We start from the raw sequence: 19,850 nt of genomic DNA on the forward strand, positions 1-19,850 counted from the left end.
CTTACCGCTAGGTCCTGAGGCTCCCCCCAGTTCCAGGTAGTTTCCTTTTTAAGCAGGTGTAAGAGTGGTTTCGTTATTTCTGCATAGTTATCTATGAACTTATGGGAGTAGTTAGTCATACCAAGGAACGATCTTAATTCCCTGATGTTTGAAGGTGTTTTAGCCTTCAGTACGGCTTCAACCTTCTTCCTCTGGGGATTTAATCCTTCAGAGGTTACCTCATGTCCGAGGAAATTGACATGAGTGCGACACCATTGCGCCTTTTGTAAAGACAGTTTAATCCCTGCCTCTCTTAACTGAGTGAGAACATGTCTAATCTCTATGATATGCTTATCAAAGGAAGTGCTTTTCAGCAAGACATCGTCGACATATGATAACGTTCCTCTCTCGAGTGCATCAGGCATAGCTTTATGCATGAACACAGCGAATTCATGACCAGAGTTTATGTAACCGAAAGGCATACGGGTCCAGGTATACTGCTGCTTTCCAAATGTGAAGGCCAATTTGTATTGGTCTTCATTATGGACTGGTACAGTCCAATATCCCTGCGCACAGTCAATGGCAGTGAATATTTTGGATCCCTGCATTTGTACCAAACATTGGTCTATGTATGGCACTGGCCAACCAGACATATAGACGCGTTTATTTAGCTGTCGTAAGTCAGCGCATAAACGCCATTGTCCATTAGGTTTCAGAATTCCCAAGATCGGATTATTATACGAACTGTGCACTGGACGTATAATACCCCTTTCCTTTAAATTCTGAATGATGTCTTGTAGACCATCGTATGACGCTAATGGGAGTCTATATTGTTTGATAAATACAGGTGGTAAATTTGGATCAGTTTGTATTCTGGCTACGTGGAGGTTAGTTAACCCACAGTCGTAGGAATCTTTGGCAAAAATATCTTGGAATTCCAAAAGGATTTCCTTTAACTGTTGTCGCTCAGCATCGTTGGAGCAACCGTCAGCTAAAGATATTGGCTCTTCTAGCCTTTCCTGAAATCCTGGAAAGATTTCAGGCTGGCCTATCTCATAAGCTTCTTCAAGCCTAGAAGTTAGGTCAGTTCGGTGTTGATTTACCTTTTCTCTTTGGTCGTGATACTCTTGTGATTCCTGCTCATTGAGCGGATGATCGAAGGTGATTGATGCTTCTTCGATTTTACACGAGCCGTCTTCGACGTTGAAGGGATATACAGATAGGATAGTGAATAATCCTTCTGGGGCGGAATGGAATATTTGATCGACAATTTCGTCCTCAGTTAAGTATTCTTCAGGGATGAGGCCTATAATTTGGTTTTGGAAACCAAATGTATAGTACTCAGCATCCAATGCTAGACCTAATAATGTTCCTTTTGGTAAAGTAACACTATTGGGTGTAACATTGTTGACCATTATATAGGTGGGATTCTTACCAATACTTACCATTGGTGTATGTGTTACCACCATCCCTAATTGTTGTATCCTGTTGGATAAACAGATTAGGGCATCAGAGTTTTCTTATCTCTGACCCTCCTTGACCTGTAGGGGTAAAAGAAAGTTACTTGTCCCTTGTGGAATGGTTATGTCATCAGGTACTTGGATACTTACCGCATATGGGAGTATTTGTCCTGATTTCAGGGCGTTTTCCTCGTGAAGGTATCCACAAGGATTGCCTCTTAACCTTGTCCACAAGTTGGAATTAATCAGGTCAAGGTGTATGGCAAAGCGATGTATGACATCATTGCCAATGTAAACCTGATAGCGAGGTTCGTCTATCACTAGGAATAAATGTTTAACTGTCTTATTTCCGATGGAAATAGATAGTAAACATTTTGCTATCACATTGTGACTCTCTGATTCGCCATCCAGGTTCTGGATCCACCTGTCATGTGGGGAAGCGTACCTGATCATTTTAGGACTAGCGATCTGCTTTAACAGACCTCTGCCAATATAGCTGTTCTCACTCTGTAAGACCAGCTTTGCATTCCTATTTCTTCCTAAGTCATTTATCTGAATAGGAAAGAATAAGTTGTTATTAACCCTTTCAATTCTGGCAAGGAATTGAGCATGACCTGCCAGATCTACAGATTCAACATAGTCCCTGTGGAGAGAAATGGTTAAAACATCACCTTCCAGAGAGACATTCTGGATTCTCTCTGGAGCAATTCTTACTGAATGCTCATCTACAGGTGCGATTGCGTCATTCACCTGCAGGATAGTCACGTCAGGTGACTGACTATTCCTAAAATGTACCTCAATCCAGGTCTTTCTTCTATCACATGGCAGTTACGATCAGATTGTATATGTGATTTCTCATAGGTTATAGGAACCTTAGCTTGCGACCATACAATTCCATTCACACAGTCAATAATTGTGTTAAGTCTTCTGAGTATGTCTATACCCAGAATCAGTCGGTTATAGGGAAGATCTACCACTATCACCGGGTGTCTAAAGGTTTTGTTACCTATTTTAAACTTTAACCAGGTATTGCCAATAACATGAAGTGCATTTCCTCCAACGCTCAACAAAGCATTGAGGAAATTTCTTAGCTTCGGCTTATCCGTTGCTAAGTCCATTACCTGCTGGAAGTAGGTATTGGATAAGATCGTGGCTTGTGAACCAGTATCTATTAACCCTTTGAAAGGCTGGGGTAGCGAATCCTGTATTTCTACAGACATGTAGTACCTTCCTTCATGTTCTTCTAATTCACATAAGAATTTAGAATGTGTCAACATATTACTTGTTTTCCATACATTACCGGTCACAGCAGTAGTTTCTACCTGTACTGAGGAATGCTCAGTCTTACCCACAGGCCCATCCTTTTTAGGATTATCTTGAACTTTCAAGCGGGAACTAGTGGTCGGCATCTCATCAGTTAACCCTTTCAGGGCTGGATCCTGGAAACTATTGGCTGCTGGGGCTATTTTAGCCTTTGGCTGAAATGAAAAAACAGAGGAACACGTAGCGCCTCCTTCACCCGGAAGTGAAGTGACGGAATTGGCAATAGGTTTCCTAACACAACTATCGTTTATTTGACTGTTAGTACCTGGAAAGGAAACAGGGTTAGGTATTACATCTACTGACAACCTATCCAGTTTAGTCACTGTAGCTATATTTGCTGCGGCACTTGTTGCTGTTGCAATTGCACAGGTGTCTCTGCAATTTGCGCTGTTCCTAAAAAAGGATTGATAGCAAAGACTTGGTTGATCTTTGTCATTTGCTCCATTAATTTGCCCATCTGATCTGTCAATTGACCAACCTGACGACGCAAATTATTTCCCCCATTGCCGTTTTGTCTTTGCCCATTAGAATTTGGCTGGGATGGCTGAGACTGTTGGGAGTTATTGGGAGCAGATTGGTTGTTTCTGTTTCCATATCTCCTATTTCCCTGAGGATTCCTTCTCCATTGGGAATTGCCTTGGTTCTTATTACCCCAGGGGCGTTTATTCCCATCAGAATTGGATTTTTCAGAGTTATTGTCAGAGGAGTTTGCAGAATTGCTTCCGCCGTTTTCCTGTTTCTGAGGTTTTGGTGTTTTCAAAACCTCAGAATAGGTCCTCTTTTTCTGTTGGGTTTCTAAACCTAACTGAATTTTAGTCTCTGACACCATTTTAGCACCAGGTTTCTTAACCTTTGGCTGATTTTCGTCATGTGCATGGTGTATGGTATACAATTTCATGCACTGACTGACTAGCCATTCTAATGGTGGTTTACAATCAATCTCTTGCGAGATTCATTTGTATACTTACTGGCATGGAATGAAAATACAGATCTTTGAAATCTGTGCTTTCATACCTGGGTTTTCTTTGGGCCACGGAGTATGCATTCTTAAGAATTACTAAAAATTCTCTGGGACTTTGATCTGGACGGCACTTTAAGTTATAAAGCGCCTTCTTTGCAGAAGCAACGGTTTTATACTTACCATATTCCATGATTATTTCATATTTCATCTTGGACCAGGACATTAACTGCATAGCTTGAAGACTTTCAAGATAAACACGGCACATTGAATCAAAGGTCCATGTAATGAACCATTTCTTTTGAATGTCATCATACATGCCCAAATGCCCAATGAATTCATTGCTCTATCATATATTTTCCAGATGTTCAGATATGTTTCCTGAACCTCTAGAAAATTGTGGGACAGTCTCTCTAAGGAACTTAACAACCTTTGGCGATTCATAAACAGGCGTCGTTGATTTACGACTTCTGTTTCTGTTTTTGGGTAAACGTCTATGCGATCTGTCTGCTGAAGAGGAATTAGACCCGTACAACAGTGCAGATGGCATATCAGTCACATGGCCTTCAGAGTGGACAGTGCAATCACTTTCACTCCCATCACTCTGAGCTTCTTGTTCACTGTCACAATTCTGATCAGCATCAGAATCCTGCCAGTGTACAGAACCATGTCTGTTTTCATTCCTATCACCTTGAACTGGACTCTCCCTCTCAAGTTTGGCCAAGACAGCTTTTTCAAACTGTTCTGCCCAAGATTGCCAAGGTTGCTTGGCAATGCCAGGAGATGGAGAATTCTGTTTCACAGGTGATATTCCTGAATTACTCACCTCATTCCTTACAGACTGTTTTATGAAAACCTGGTCTGGTGTGGGAAAATCATGACAAGGAGGGGATTTATAGATAGTCTTTTCTTTCATTTTTGTGCAACTTTTTGGCACAGAATGATGGCTATCAACCTCACTGCCTGATTTCAGACTCTCCTCTTCATATGTATCCAATTGCATTTTGAGCTGATTTATTTCCTGTGCATATTTATCCATCAAAGCTGTCATTTCTTTTTCATGATCAGCCTGACGAGTTTTATGCTCAGCAAGTAAATCTTGGAGTTTCCCATCTTGAATGCCAAATTGTTCACTGTACGTGTCCAGTTTGGTATTCAATACCTTGTTTTCATCTAACGCCTTAAGAAGTGCTGTCATAAAGAAAGGCCAAGAGTGTATTATGTACCCCATCTTTTTCTCTATGTTCTTTTGTTCAGCAATTACTTTAAGTTGTTTCAGTATGTGATCATCAGTTAACATCGTGCATTTAGCATCCCATTCAATACTTTTTAACCAAACATCATAGCTTAAATCATTTTTCATATGTTTATGAATATTGATTAGAGCATTTTTTCTTAGGTCTTCAATTATTTCACAATTATCTGTTACAGATGTATCGCTGCCGCTGGCCATATTTTATACAGTGATTTAATCTCAGTACAAAACTCTTTTCTATATTAAGATTAATATTGCATGAATTACACAAATATTATTGTATATGGAATATAATTTCAACTTAAACGATCTCAGCCGTGTGCCTCCAATTTGTGGGGATATTTATGGGATAAGAATTGTAAACAGAGAGAATTGCCCACGATTTCAATTCTCAGATCCCTAATCGTTATCGTTATAAGTGAAAATGTAAAACCATATACCGGTAATTAAAAATCACAAATTGTTATAAAATAGATATTTATTTCTTAACAATTTAAATAATAATGATGAGTAACATGCATGATAATAATCAATGGAATTCGAGTATAACATGAATATGCAATACAATATGGTAATTTAAAACAAACATTTCCTAATGACTAAGACGTAGTTTAAAATCTACACATTAGGTGTCAAGATTGATTTACGATGCTTTCACAGAGACAAAGAATGTGAAGTTTCAGTGTGCAGCATGAGATAGTAAAAGAAACTCTCAGCTGGCAGTTTAGAAATAACCCTTTCAATGCTGGCCAGACCTCCTAAGTAATTAAGGTCTACTTTTATGTAATTTTAAATAAATAACATTTACCCAGTCATAGTCTTTAAACATTTCCTTGCATCCAATGAGAAATCTTACTATGTTATAATAGCTGATATTTTAATTAATTTGTCTAAATAGATATTTTATCTTATTTTAGAGCCAATCAATACAGCTGGATAAATGGTCATGATATGCTAACGTGATATTAATCACACAAATACATTAATGATTATATTGATCCCAGCTGCAGATGGGATGCTATAACCATATATATATTCTTTAATAATTAAGATTTCTAAATATGAAATCAAACATGATTTATCCAGTCATATATCATGCTATTAATTTTAATTAATTTAATTAATTAAATGTCTGTATATTTACCAGTTATGTAGATATTTTCTCATCAGATATTCCCAGGTAGCTAAGTGGTTCTCTGCATGGAGTGTAAGAGTTTCTTGGTTACTCTGATCACCCGATTCTGCCTGGACCTCTCTGAATCCCCAGAGTGTCATAATGTCTCTCTCTTCAATCTTTGAATCTTCTCACTCTTCCCTTGTCTTAACTTTTTAAAGGGGAAATTCCTCTAAGTGATAGCCAATCACAAATGTGGGGTGTGGTTGCCTTCTAGGTAATCATTTTAATATTTGGACTCTAGATGGCAGTATTGTTCCACTACACATACCTATCCAGGAAAGAGTTAACATTTCCTGGTGGCTATATTTGACGTCATTTACGTTATCTTTATGTAACCAATAACTTATTTTATCTGTCAGATCAAGAGAATTTCTTCAGACTATGCGTCTGCAAATTCTGCTATATTTCCTAAAATTGATAGTTTGTGAACTAAGTTTCACCTTAAACTATAATGGGACGTTGTACAATATCGAAAGTAAAATTTTATTATTTAATCTCCTCTGTCACCTAAGTCTGGGAATAGAATTTATTATATTCCATTAGTAATTAGACAGTCTGTCTACCCCCATTCTCAATGTCTTATCTATTTGGTTTGTTTATATACACATTCCATTCAGCTCTGGCTAAACGGTCAGCAATAGAGAAAGGAAAGAAATGTTGTGTCTTTGTTAACTTGAAGATACAAAATGGAGTCTGGTCTATTTAGATTGACTTCAGAATATACACTTTGTACTTCTATCATAGCACAAAATGTCTGCCGATATAAATACCCTGACAAACCCCACAAGTGTTATATCCCCGGATAGCCCGGATCCAAGAGTTCAAATTGTCCAAATCGTAAATCCGGGTGAAGTACTGACCGACCGGCCACGAGATTTATAGCCCAAAACAGTTCCATGATGAAATAAGCTCCGACCAGTCCCCATTCGGGAGTTCCTGTCTGCATAAAACCGAATGCTCCTCCCCCCCCCCGGCTCTAGAGAACGAATGTTCCTCCTGTTCTTATAAATCCTTTTCCCGAAAAGCACTCTCCTGGCTTATTTGTGTTAGAAGCAGGTGGTTGTACAAGTTCAGCTGTGTTTGCAAGGTAGCGCATCCGATTTCAGTTCCATGCATTTGACATCCGAGTACTGCTGCCTGCATTTCCGAGACCAAATTGCTGCCATTCCACATAACACGTGCGTGCATTCATATGAATGGCTGCCACCCAGAAGAGCACTTAAGTTATGGGGTTCTATGAAGTTAATGAGCCAGGGGGTGGTCTTGGTTCAGGAGGTATAAAAGGGTTTAATGGGTCTTTGTTCGGTAACCGAATGACCAGTGGTAAAACAAACTGAAAATGTGACGGGGTGATCTGTCACAAACCTGTAATACATCCAATGTCATTTATTTACTATTGTGCCTATGTGGATTCCAATATTTACGAATGACCACAAGGGCATTACAAATTAGATTTGCAGAACATGTTCACAACATTTCTAAAATGTTTTTACAACACAGGGTCTATGCCTATTTTGCCCAATTCCATAATGGGGACCCTTCTGTCCTCTTCTTTATGGCTATTTTTAATGAAAAGAATTGGAGAGGTGGTGATAATTTTTGTGATTTAAGTAAGATAGAGACGTAATGGAATTTTTAATTAAATACTCTGTATTTACTCTTTAGGTTTAAATCTGGACTTTGAGCTTAAACACTTTATTTTAAATGCTATTTATCCGATTTTGTTTTCTTTGGATCAGAAACTCAAAAGAAAATTATATGGGCTTTTGGGTACTTTTTAAAATAGTATATATTATCTAATAGTATACTATCTGTATGAGGATTGTGCAATTATACAAAGAGCACATGTACAGTAACAGAGACACGCAGGTCCCAAAAGCAGAGTCAATAGCAATAGAGTCACTCAGGGCCACGCATGAGAGTGGTGAACATAAACCATATAAGTACATTTAAGTAAATGAAAGAAACAGTGCAAACAAATCAGGTAAAAAGTAATGTCAAATATGTAAGCAATCTCCAGTGTTGTTTCACATGAATAAGAATAAAACAAGGATCTAATATTATCACATAAATTAACCAATGGCATACATAAGCACCTCTTGGATCTGAACTGGAAACAGAGTCACATAATCTGCCCTTTCCAACCAAGAGCTATGACTGTATCCCACCAGTGCCACAAAATTAGGTGGCCTCTCAAAATGGGGTGTTAGCTTGCCTACTCAAGTTCGGGGATAAACTCCCATAGGTCGTGTATCTCTCATCTCACTTTATATATATTTTTATACTTTTATTCCTTCATTCAATTTTGGCACAGCCTTGGTTTTTGAAGAGATTCTTGTTATTTTATACTTATTTACCATATGTGCAATAAATATATCCTTTTCTTGGAATACTGGCTAGTTCCTGGTTCCAGTTTAATTTAATATTAGCCCATGAAAGGGGCACCCTTATACAGTTTTTACAGAGCCTGTCCATGGCTCTGGACCAAGTGAATGCATCTGATTAGTTTGCTTTAATTTGTCAAATATGCTTTTTTTCCCTCTTATTTTCTCTAATATATGAAATTCTACTGTACTCCAATTAGGGAAAAGTATAGTATTTAAGTATTATCTTCACTGTGGGATAAAATCTACCTACAGGCACAGGGGTAATTAGATGTGCTAAGCTTGAAAATCAAAAACTTATAGTCAAAGAGAGCAACAACAAACTCAAACGATTTTTAAGCAAATTAATGCCAAAAGGGTTAAGAGTGAAAGTGTGGGTTCATTAGAAAGTAAGATGGTGGTGAGTAAATCAAGGAGGATCAGTGAACGGTAGATATTCTAAATAAATATTTTTCTTCAGTATATAGGGAAGAAGATTCTATGGCTGTATAATTGCAAATCCCTGTTACAAAAGCCTTACAGCAAAGTGATTGGTTAACACACGATATTCACCCAAGTGTACTTAGGGCGCTCAGTAAAAATATCTATACCACTGTTTTTCATTTTCAATATTCTTTTCTTTCAGAAATTATACCAGAGAATTAGAGAAAAGTAAATGTGATGCCTATATTTAAGAAGGAAAATTTAGCATGTGAGCTTAACATCTGTGGTTGAGAAATTATTTGAAGGGATGTTAAGAGATAATGTTCAAGAATTGTTTTTGAACAAAAATATCTTCAGCAGAAATCAACGCGGTTATTTGAAAGACAGGTCATGCCAAACTAAGTTGATTGCGTTGAAGAAGTTAGTAGAAATATAGATCATTGTGATCCAGTAGAAGTGATCAACTATGTAACTATGTAGATACCTTCATACCTGGAAAAAATTATCCACGTGTTGTTTCGGTGTTTCTTCTCTAACAACAGGATATGTGTATTTCCCCATCATATCATAAATAGCCTTCATAATATCAAGCATCTCCTGCAAACAAGATATATTTATGATTGAAATATGTGAATTCCTCAGTATTTCACTAGACGCTGGTTTAATTTAGCTCATTTAATAAAAACAACATGTTTAATAAACTGAAAAATTTATGTTAGTGGAGCGCTTCCAATTATCCTTAATTTGTAAGGTTTAACCCCTTAAGGACCAAACTTCTGGATTGAAAGGGAATCATGACATGTCACACATGTCATGTGTCCTTAAGGGGTTAAATGAACTTGTTTCATTCTATATAAATAAAACAACAATAAAATGAAATGTACGGTAGTACAACCTCACCCTTAGTGTACATAAACGTGAGGTAGCCATTCGGACGGGGATTGTTCGGTCCTGGCTTGCAATATTAGAGCTAATTGAAGCTCTGGAAAGTGTGAGTGTTTTATGGGCACTGTCTTTATATCTACTGCATTTCTTACAGTATTATACTATTGCACATTTCTTTGTTAAAGATACGTCTCACAATTATCACAATTATAATCCTTTTTAATTACTAAGTGCGGCTCACCATTTGTTTGTATTATATATTATTATTATATTATTCAACAGTTATTTATTTATTTTTTTTGCTTATTTGCAGTGTTCTTTTAATATGATTTGGATACTTTATATCAAATACGAATATGTACTTACTAAATATAAGAAGGTAAAGTGTCATCTAAAAAGCAATTAAAGGTGTCCTTGTTCTGCACTAATTTACCTTGTGTGTCCACCAGAACCTGACTCACGTTTCCCTTGAAGCCACAGGCACAAAAATAAAAAATACTACTGAATGCCACAGACATCAATGTAAGCATGATTAATATTTACCACTTTTATGCTTATATACGAAGTAATAAAAAGAGAGCTTGTCTCCGCTTGGCGTATATCACTTTTTTAACTTAAGCCTCAATTTAATAAACGTTTTAAATTATTTGTTCAGCATTAAAAATATAAATATATATGTATCATATATTAAATATATATATATATATATACATCTATCAAAAATTATTACAAAATTAAAATGTTTCCTAATATTAAATAATTTTTTAAGAGTTTATCCAAAAATATCAAATCAGTTCGAATGCTTAACCAACAATATTACATAGAGGCCTTAGTAAGTATAAACTATCATGGAAGAGTAATCACTTACCTCTTTCGTTATGTATCCATCTTTGTTAATGTCATATAAATTAAAAGCCCAGTTAAGTTTTTCATTTATTGTTCCCCGTAGCAACGTAGAGAGACCCATTACAAAGTCCTATTAAAGTGAGAAAAAAACATTTTGATCTATGAAATACAGTGGCAAAAAAACATATATTGCATGTATTACATATACTGCACAAAAAAATCATTTTAATGAAGAATACATTTAAGAGGTTACAGTTACAAGTATGTATATAAGGCCAACATTTTCTGCAGCGGTGTACAATAGGTAAACAAGACAAACCCTTAATTCTAACAAAACATGATTGACACACAGGAAGAGTAGGCGAAGAGAGCCCTGTCCAAATAAACTTACAATCACATTTCTTTAAAATGCACTTTATGTTGCATAGATTAATCAGAGAAAATTGATTAATACATTTAATGAAAATGTATGCATTTATGATAAAACATAAAGATGTAGCCAGCCATAAATCCGTTACTGCTAAGGGATGCATGGATGGATGGATGGAAACAAGTGCGGGAGGAACAGTAAACAAAATATGTTTTTATATGGATCCACAGATACCTAACTATTTTAAACATTTACTTAAAGGGATGCTATAGTGTAAGGCAGGGGTAGGCAACCTTCGGCACACCAGAAGTTGTGGACTACATCTCCCATGATGCTTTCGTGGCAGTGTAGCTAAAAGAGGATCATGGGAGATGTAGTCCACAGCAGCTGGAGTGCCGAAGGTTGCCTATCCTTGGTGTCAGGAATACACAGCTGTATTCCTTATACTGTACTTCCCTCTGGTCCCCCCTCAGCACTGTAAGGGTTAAAAAACCCTTACTGTACTCACCCAATTCCAACACCGATGTCCCTCGGCGCTTGGTCAACGCTCTGCCTCCTTCGACATCACCCAATGGGGGAAGGTGGCTAAGGCACATGCACAGAGAGCGCTTGCTGCAAGCACATAAGGTCCTTCCAATAGTAAAGCATTCAATGCTTTCCTATGGTGGTTTTACTGACGCTGGATGTCATCATGCAGAGCATGACGTTGTCCAGCGTCAGTTAGGCAACCAAAAGTCTGGTGGACAGCCACTAGAGGCAGTGTTAGTCCCGCAATGTAATTATTGCAATTTACTATAAAGCTGCAAAGATTTCCATTGCAGTACTACGGGGACCAGGGACGTTGCACCCAGACCACTTTGTAACGGATCACCTGGCACCCCGACTTGGTACCTCCGTTAATGGATGCTCCTAGCGCTTCCTGAGGACTCCAAGCACTCTGGCAGACACCATAATCACCAAATCCGAGAAACCTTTAAATTCTCCCAAATGTATGAATGCTGTAGACCATTGAATAGGAACCATATGAATAGGCTTGTACTCCTAGCAGTCAACTGGAACAGCATACATTAAATCCTTCCCCCAATAATGAGACGACACATCACTTTGAGGGTAAAACAGGAACTCTGGACTGGCTCATCCAGCCTGGCTTTTTATTACACTAATCCACATACAGGCCACACCCAGGGGGAGGCATAAAATAACCAATCACATACATGGTTCAGCCCACACATCCCCTCCCCTCAGATAACATTAAACTCAATTATCCGGTACACTTTTTCAGCCAAGTTCTGGATGTACCCCAAAACCCGGGGGTACACCTTTAAATCCAGCATCGCTGGATAGCCCTTATTCAGGGGGACAACATATCCAAACTTCAAGTAATTCGGATGAATGGTTCGTGAGATATGGGGTTCCAAAGATTTGACCGACCGCATGGGTAAAGTATCCGAAAACAGTTCCATGCATTTTGGCCCTGCGGTCGGTCACAAACAAGGGAATGAAAACAGGCGAATTGCCTGTGTTATAGAGCCTGGAGAGGGTTTGAATGAATTCCCTTGTTTATGGGGCTCTTTCTACCGAACGGCGGGTCATTCGGTAGTTTCCATACGAATTTCTGGAAGTATGGAGGTCTCAGCGGTGTTTGCCTAGTCAAGTGTCCGATTTTAGTTCCAGACACTCGACGGCAAAACACTGCTGTTCGGTAGTTTAAGATGGCCGCCGCCACGTGTTTACTTCCCGAATGGCGGCCACCAAGAGGACAAAGACCACACTGCACTGATTGCCAATTACCTGTTTGCAACATTGTTGCAAACGGTAATTGGAGGCACACTCATTCCTGGGTGGTCTGGTTGTTCGGTAGTTTCACTCAATATACTGAATGGAGTGATTCTACCGAACAATCAGATGAATGTTGCATACAAATCACCCAGGATAAACTTAACACATCTATAAATACATATATAATATTACAGGCAGTACACTCGAATATGCTTCACAGTCTTAAAGGGACAGTAGTCCCAAAAGTCCCAATATGTCCATAGATGCTGTTAAAAGGGCCAGTAGCAGCAATATACAGTACAATATGCCCCAAATAACCCAGGGGCCATAGTCAGTAGGTAGGAGGCTAGCAAACAGGCTTCTCCAGGGCCCAGTGGCGAGGTTGGTTTCGCCACATTTCTCCCCTTTTCCAAACAGACTAACAGGGTACCTGACCTCTTGCCGGTCAGTGCCCTTGTTAGTCCAGCAGCCCACCCACAAAACAGAAACAGCAGTACAGCCCACCCACAATAAATGGTTACTACACCTGAGTAATGGAAAAACTTGTCCAGGTCCAGGTGCCTCACCCCGGCTGTGTGGGGGACTGGTAGGCTGTTTTGGTGGGTTGCTGAGTGGGCAGAGACCAGCGGTACTCTGCCCTGGTGCCAGCACTACTACAGGAGTAGTCTGGTTGGAGCCTGGTTGCTGGAGACCGACTGTCTCCCCTTTAGCTGCACAGCTCTGCTGCTGGAGACCGACTGTCTCCCCTTGAGTTACACCGCTCTGCTGCTGGAGACCGACTGTCTCCCCTTGAGTTACACAGCCCTGTTGTGGGGGGGCAGGACCGACCGTCCCTACCCCCTGTGCTGGAAGTGCAGAGACCAAGGTCCCATCTGCACAGGTGTGGGGCTTACAGTCTCCCCCTGGTACATTAAGCTGCCGCTGGGGAGAGGTGGTAACCAGCTCCTCTCCCATTAGAACACTCTGCCCATTGATGATCCGCCGCTGGGGAGAGGTGGTAACAATCTCCTCTCCCATTAGAACACTCTGCCCATTGATGATCTGCCGCTGGGGAGAGGAGGTAACAATCTCCTCTCCCATGCCTACTTTCAGTCTTTGTGGAGGGAGACCGACTGTCTCTCCTCCCAATTCAGTGTCCTGCTGCTGGGGAACGGAGACTGGGCTCTCTATTCCCAAAAAATCACGCTGCTGCTGGGGGGTAGGACCAACTACCTCTGCCCCCTGCAACTCAGCCTGCTGCTGGGGAGGGAGGACGCTGCTCTCCTCTCCCTGCACTTCACACTGCCTTCCCGGCATATCACTCTGCTGCTGGGGGGTAGGACCAACTACCTCTGTCCCCTGTAACTCAGCCTGCCACTGGGGAATGGAGACTGGGCTCCCAATTCCCTGCAATTCACACTGCCGCTGGGGAATGGAGACTGGGCTCCCAATTCCCAACAAATCACACTGCCGCTGGGGAGGGAGGACGGCCCCTTCAGCTCCCTGTAACTTGGGCGCAGAGACCACGGTCCCATCTGCGCTGGTGAGGGGTTTACTGTCTCCCCTTGGTGGGTTAGGTTGTCGGTGGGGAGAGGGGGTAACAAACTCCTCTCCCTTACACACCTTCAGCCGCTGGGGAGAGGGGATAACAGGCTCCTCTCCCTGCACCGTAGACTGCCGCTGGGGAGCAAGAACGGCACCTTCAGCTCCCTGTAACGCACACTGCCGCTGGGGATCTGGGCTGACTGCCCAGCATCCCTGTAGGGCCGGTAGAGAGACCGCAGTCCCATCTCCACCTGCCATCTGTGGGTCTTCCCAGGACCAATCCGTGAGGCCCCTCAACATTTGTGAGTAAGGGCCACCTGCTTCCCCACCTGGCAACTCTGGCTGCTGCTGGGGATCTGGGCCGGCTGCCCAGCATCCCGGTGGGCCCGGTGGAGAGACCTTGGTCCCATCTCTACCTGCCTGTTGTGGTTCCTCACAGGACCAGTCTATGAGGACCCCCACTTCGGGTTCCTCCCGCCGCCTCAGGGAAAGACGGCTAACCTCCTCGGATGCAGCCTCTACTCGGCTGCTGTACCGCTCCTGCTGCTGAACATACTTCCTCTCTTTTGCCAACCGGAATTCTCGGTCCAGCCTTGTGTTTCGCTCAGCCATGACCTGGTTCCAGATCACCCGGCGTGTCTCCATGGGTATATCATCCCCATACTCGGCCACTCGCTGCCTCACCTCGGCCAGCCAATCATCTCCAGAGCCAGAACCTTCCATACTTGTCTGCTCCCAGGGGCGCTGCACGACTGCTAGCGTTGCCCTCAATTTGTAAATCCAAAACGTGTCTCTGAGCTGCTTTACCTCACACTAGGATGCCATCCCACCGCTTGCCACCAATGTAACGGATCACCTGGCACCCCGACTTGGTACCTCCGTTAATGGATGCTCCTAGCGCTTCCTGAGGACTCCAAGCACTCTGGCAGACACCATAATCACCAAATCCGAGAAACCTTTAAATTCTCCCAAATGTATGAATGCTGTAGACCATTGAATAGGAACCATATGAATAGGCTTGTACTCCTAGCAGTCAACTGGAACAGCATACATTAAATCCTTCCCCCAATAATGAGACGACACATCACTTTGAGGGTAAAACAGGAACTCTGGACTGGCTCATCCAGCCTGGCTTTTTATTACACTAATCCACATACAGGCCACACCCAGGGGGAGGCATAAAATAACCAATCACATACATGGTTCAGCCCACACATCCCCTCCCCTCAGATAACATTAAACTCAATTATCCGGTACACTTTTTCAGCCAAGTTCTGGATGTACCCCAAAACCCGGGGGTACACCTTTAAATCCAGCATCGCTGGATAGCCCTTATTCAGGGGGACAACATATCCAAACTTCAAGTAATTCGGATGAATGGTTCGTGAGATATGGGGTTCCAAAGATTTGACCGACCGCATGGGTAAAGTATCCGAAAACAGTTCCATGCATTTTGGCCCTGCGGTCGGTCACAAACAAGGGAATGAAAACAGGCGAATTGCCTGTGTTATAGAGCCTGGAGAGGGTTTGAATGAATTCCCTTGTTTATGGGGCTCTTTCTACCGAACGGCGGGTCATTCGGTAGTTTCCATACGAATTTCTGGAAGTATGGAGGTCTCAGCGGTGTTTGCCTAGTCAAGTGTCCGATTTTAGTTCCAGACACTCGACGGCAAAACACTGCTGTTCGGTAGTTTAAGATGGCCGCCGCCACGTGTTTACTTCCCGAATGGCGGCCACCAAGAGGACAAAGACCACACTGCACTGATTGCCAATTACCTGTTTGCAACATTGTTGCAAACGGTAATTGGAGGCACACTCATTCCTGGGTGGTCTGGTTGTTCGGTAGTTTCACTCAATATACTGAATGGAGTGATTCTACCGAACAATCAGATGAATGTTGCATACAAATCACCCAGGATAAACTTAACACATCTATAAATACATATATAATATTACAGGCAGTACACTCGAATATGCTTCACAGTCTTAAAGGGACAGTAGTCCCAAAAGTCCCAATATGTCCATAGATGCTGTTAAAAGGGCCAGTAGCAGCAATATACAGTACAATATGCCCCAAATAACCCAGGGGCCATAGTCAGTAGGTAGGAGGCTAGCAAACAGGCTTCTCCAGGGCCCAGTGGCGAGGTTGGTTTCGCCACACACTTCAATGAGCTAAAGTGGTCTAGGTGCCTATAGTGACCCTTTAATTAGAGAGCATTCTTAATTGATTTGCCTGAAAACAACCATTCTCATTAAGACATCACTCTATCTAAATACAACATTTCATTTTAGATATTATAGACTTTTTTTATTACCATTTAACTTGAATAGTCCAATTTATGATTGCAATCATATAAATTATGCACATCTATTTTAAAATTAAAAAATACAGTAAGCTGTCTTTTTGAGTCATGTTTTATATGTTTAAACTTTTTTCAGAAATCTTAAATTACAAAGTATATTGGTAGAGCAAAGATTTATTACTGGTGAATATATTAACTTTTAAGTATAATGAGTAATTTCAAATATGCTTCTAAATTATATTGGAAACAGGTTGTCTTTGTTCTGAAAAATATTTCTTGTTTCATCATTAACATTTTATTTTAATCAAATATATACCTCATAACCTAACTGAATATTTTTTTTGATACATGTTTTGTTTTCTAGTTAGTAACACCGACTCCACTATCTTTATACTTTTACTACTTCAAAGTATTTTTTGTAAGTGGCCTAGCAGACCCTCCAGGCTGGAATTGGACATTTTTTCAATGTACTGTATATATAATACAGTTAAAACATATACAAAAATAACTATTGCAAAATAAAAACGAATGAAAAATATACTCACATTTGAAGTTGTGTTTGCAATACATTCCCAGGCTTTAGATTTCCAGTAAATAGCATTGCCCACACAAGGAATTGATCAGCCAATCACAATGCTTCACTATATACACAACCTTTCCTCCTATTTACTTGCTGCCCGAGGAGGCCTTTGGCTAGGGTTAGGGGCGCAGGAGAGGTATGCATTGACCAGCATAGCCTCTCTCCTACTCCCTCACAGAACTAACATGACACAGGCTGCTGGCCCTCATTTCCACTGATAAAGCTGTATTTAGAGACCTGTAATTGTGGAAGCTGCAAGCCCACTGATTATCATGTGTCTGTGTCATGGCGCCAGCCAGATCCGCTCCTGTCATCTCGTTGCGACGGCGTTCCTACGTGGTTATGGGAAAGCCACCGATATACACTTAAGTCCTCCCGTGGTGCCCGCTGTTCTCACTCTGAGCTTTTCTTACTCCCGCTGTCCTCAGTCTCGAAGCTGATGGACGCCCCTCCCCTCACACAGCCGCCTGGTCTGAAATCATTAGAGATGCCGACCGCTTCAAATCAGAACCTTTTAAGGTTCTTAGTTAACCCAATAGTTCCTTACCACTGGGGACTTGGTGTGACATCACACACGCACGTTTCAATGTGACATGCTCCTCTGTAGCCAATCATAAAGCACCTTAAGCTATATAAACCTTTTTGACCATTTCTCTGTGTCCTGTTGTGGTTTCCATTGTGGTTATCCGAGAGTGTGTTTATGGTATTGATTTTTGTGTATTTTGACCTTGGTTTTGTTATTGACTATTCTGATTTCTATATACCTTGGACTTTTCCCTTTTTCCTGAGTATTCTGACTTCTTTAATCCTTGACCTTTGGCTTGCCTACCATTTATGTACAGTCTGTATTCTTGACCTCAGCCTATCTCGTACTTTTCTTTTTTTATACGTTAAATCCGGGCGTTCTAAGGTCTGGTAATACGCCTTAGGGTTTTCTTTTAAATTTTACTTAAGTTCTGCATGCTGGGCATATTAGTATATCCCGACAGTCTGTGTGTGAGGCTTGGCCTGGTGACCTGCTCAACCCCTCCCAAAGAGCAGTGCTGGTTTACATAGCAGGACAGGTAGGCAATGTAAACGGCAGGTCTGCTTATTATAAAGAATTAAGAAAAAAATTAGAATTAAGTACTGCACCTCTCATATAAAAAGTGCTTTAGGACACATTTTTTTCTATTTGTGACAATATTATTGATAATGAATAATAATCAATAATAATAATTAATAATAATCGCAAACATTGATATAAAACTTCTCTCCCTGTCTAATTTAAATGCTCAGCTAGGTTTACCAAGCCCTTGACAAGCCCTTTGATAAGAATAAGAAGCAGCACACCCAATATGTAGAGTCCCCTGCTGTATGTAAAAGGATTTAAGATGTGCTATATATGGATTATCGAAGATGTCCAACAATGTGATACAAATGTGGGACTTGACAATTAATTCATTGCAGGTCTTCCACTGAGTGTTTAGAGTGAACTACAAGTAACTGTCAATCCATCACTTACCCAGTGATAGCATGGCAGACTGCAGAATTTATAAACATATTCACACATGATTTATGCGAAAAACCGAATGGTGATATTGAATTTAAATTGACTGTCAGTTAAAGAGAAATCCTGTCACAGGGAAACCAGTGGATACATGTTCACATTTTCCTCCCATTGTTTCAGATCCATGATTGATTAGCACGAATTACTAGAAAGGCCTTCAAGGAAGCATGTTTAAAATGAATAAATACGTCATAAATATTAACTGTCGCTCGCTGGAAGAGCCATTCAATCAAACAGAATTTGTAAAGAGCGATTCTCTGCCAAGATCTGCCAGTACAAAGACGAGAAGTAACTATAAAGGAAGTCTGGGATAAAACACTGATGTTTATTGATGGCAGTCATTATATTTAATAAAGAACTTCCACAATGTTCCTGCAGATTCATGGCTCTCGAACAGCATCATAAATTAAGCAGGTTTGCTTAGGAAACTTCATATGCTTATACCAAAAATAAACATGCATAATGCCTCTCCAACTTCAAATGATCTGATATATTCCAGAAGAAAATGATCGTTATTATTAGATGTATGTGATACTTTATATGTGTCTAATACAGCAGACAAATAATGTTATGGAATTTGTAGAATTCTTCAAAACCGTAGTAAACAGAGGCAGATAAAAAAAAAATGAATGGGGCCTCGGGGCAACAATGTTACAGGTCATTATGGACCTGTCATTTACTGATGGCAAGGGGATACCCAGTTCACTGGCTTAAGCACATCAAAAACTCAAACCCTACAAAGAGGGGGCATGGGGATGCCCAGTCACATGACCCAATGGTTAAACTAGTTATTCCTCCACTAAAGGTCTTCCCTTGTGTGCTTCTCACATGGATATAACCCATACATTTTCATATACACGGTATTCAACATCAAATAAACTTACTAAAACTTGGCCAACCAATGTTGGAGATGTCAAGAGGACATAGGTACAACACTTCACATATGGTGGACATGCCCAGAACTGGGTAGATTCTGACCAATGGTATGGGCCATTGGCATTCATATATCCCAATCTATTGACGTATACTTGTTATATATCATGCCGGAAGGATTG

General features: G+C 40.6%; 1 protein-coding gene across 3 annotated transcripts in view; it reads right to left on the reverse strand.

Annotated features, from left to right (window-relative positions):
* KCNIP4 (potassium voltage-gated channel interacting protein 4) overlaps nucleotides 1–19,850 on the reverse strand; it is a 612,263-nt gene that overhangs the window by 47,322 nt on the left and 545,091 nt on the right. For all 3 annotated transcript variants that reach the window (XM_063459894.1, XM_063459892.1, XM_063459893.1), the window contains exons 5-6: nucleotides 10,713–10,820; nucleotides 9,452–9,556 (exon numbers count right to left, since the gene is read on the reverse strand). In XM_063459894.1, the coding sequence (XP_063315964.1) occupies nucleotides 9,452–9,556; nucleotides 10,713–10,820 (213 nt within the window). The remainder of the gene's footprint in view (nucleotides 1–9,451; nucleotides 9,557–10,712; nucleotides 10,821–19,850) is intronic.

The sequence above is a fragment of the Pelobates fuscus genome, chromosome 6 (assembly GCF_036172605.1).
Source record: "Pelobates fuscus isolate aPelFus1 chromosome 6, aPelFus1.pri, whole genome shotgun sequence".
In the NCBI taxonomy this organism is placed as follows: domain Eukaryota; kingdom Metazoa; phylum Chordata; class Amphibia; order Anura; family Pelobatidae; genus Pelobates; species Pelobates fuscus.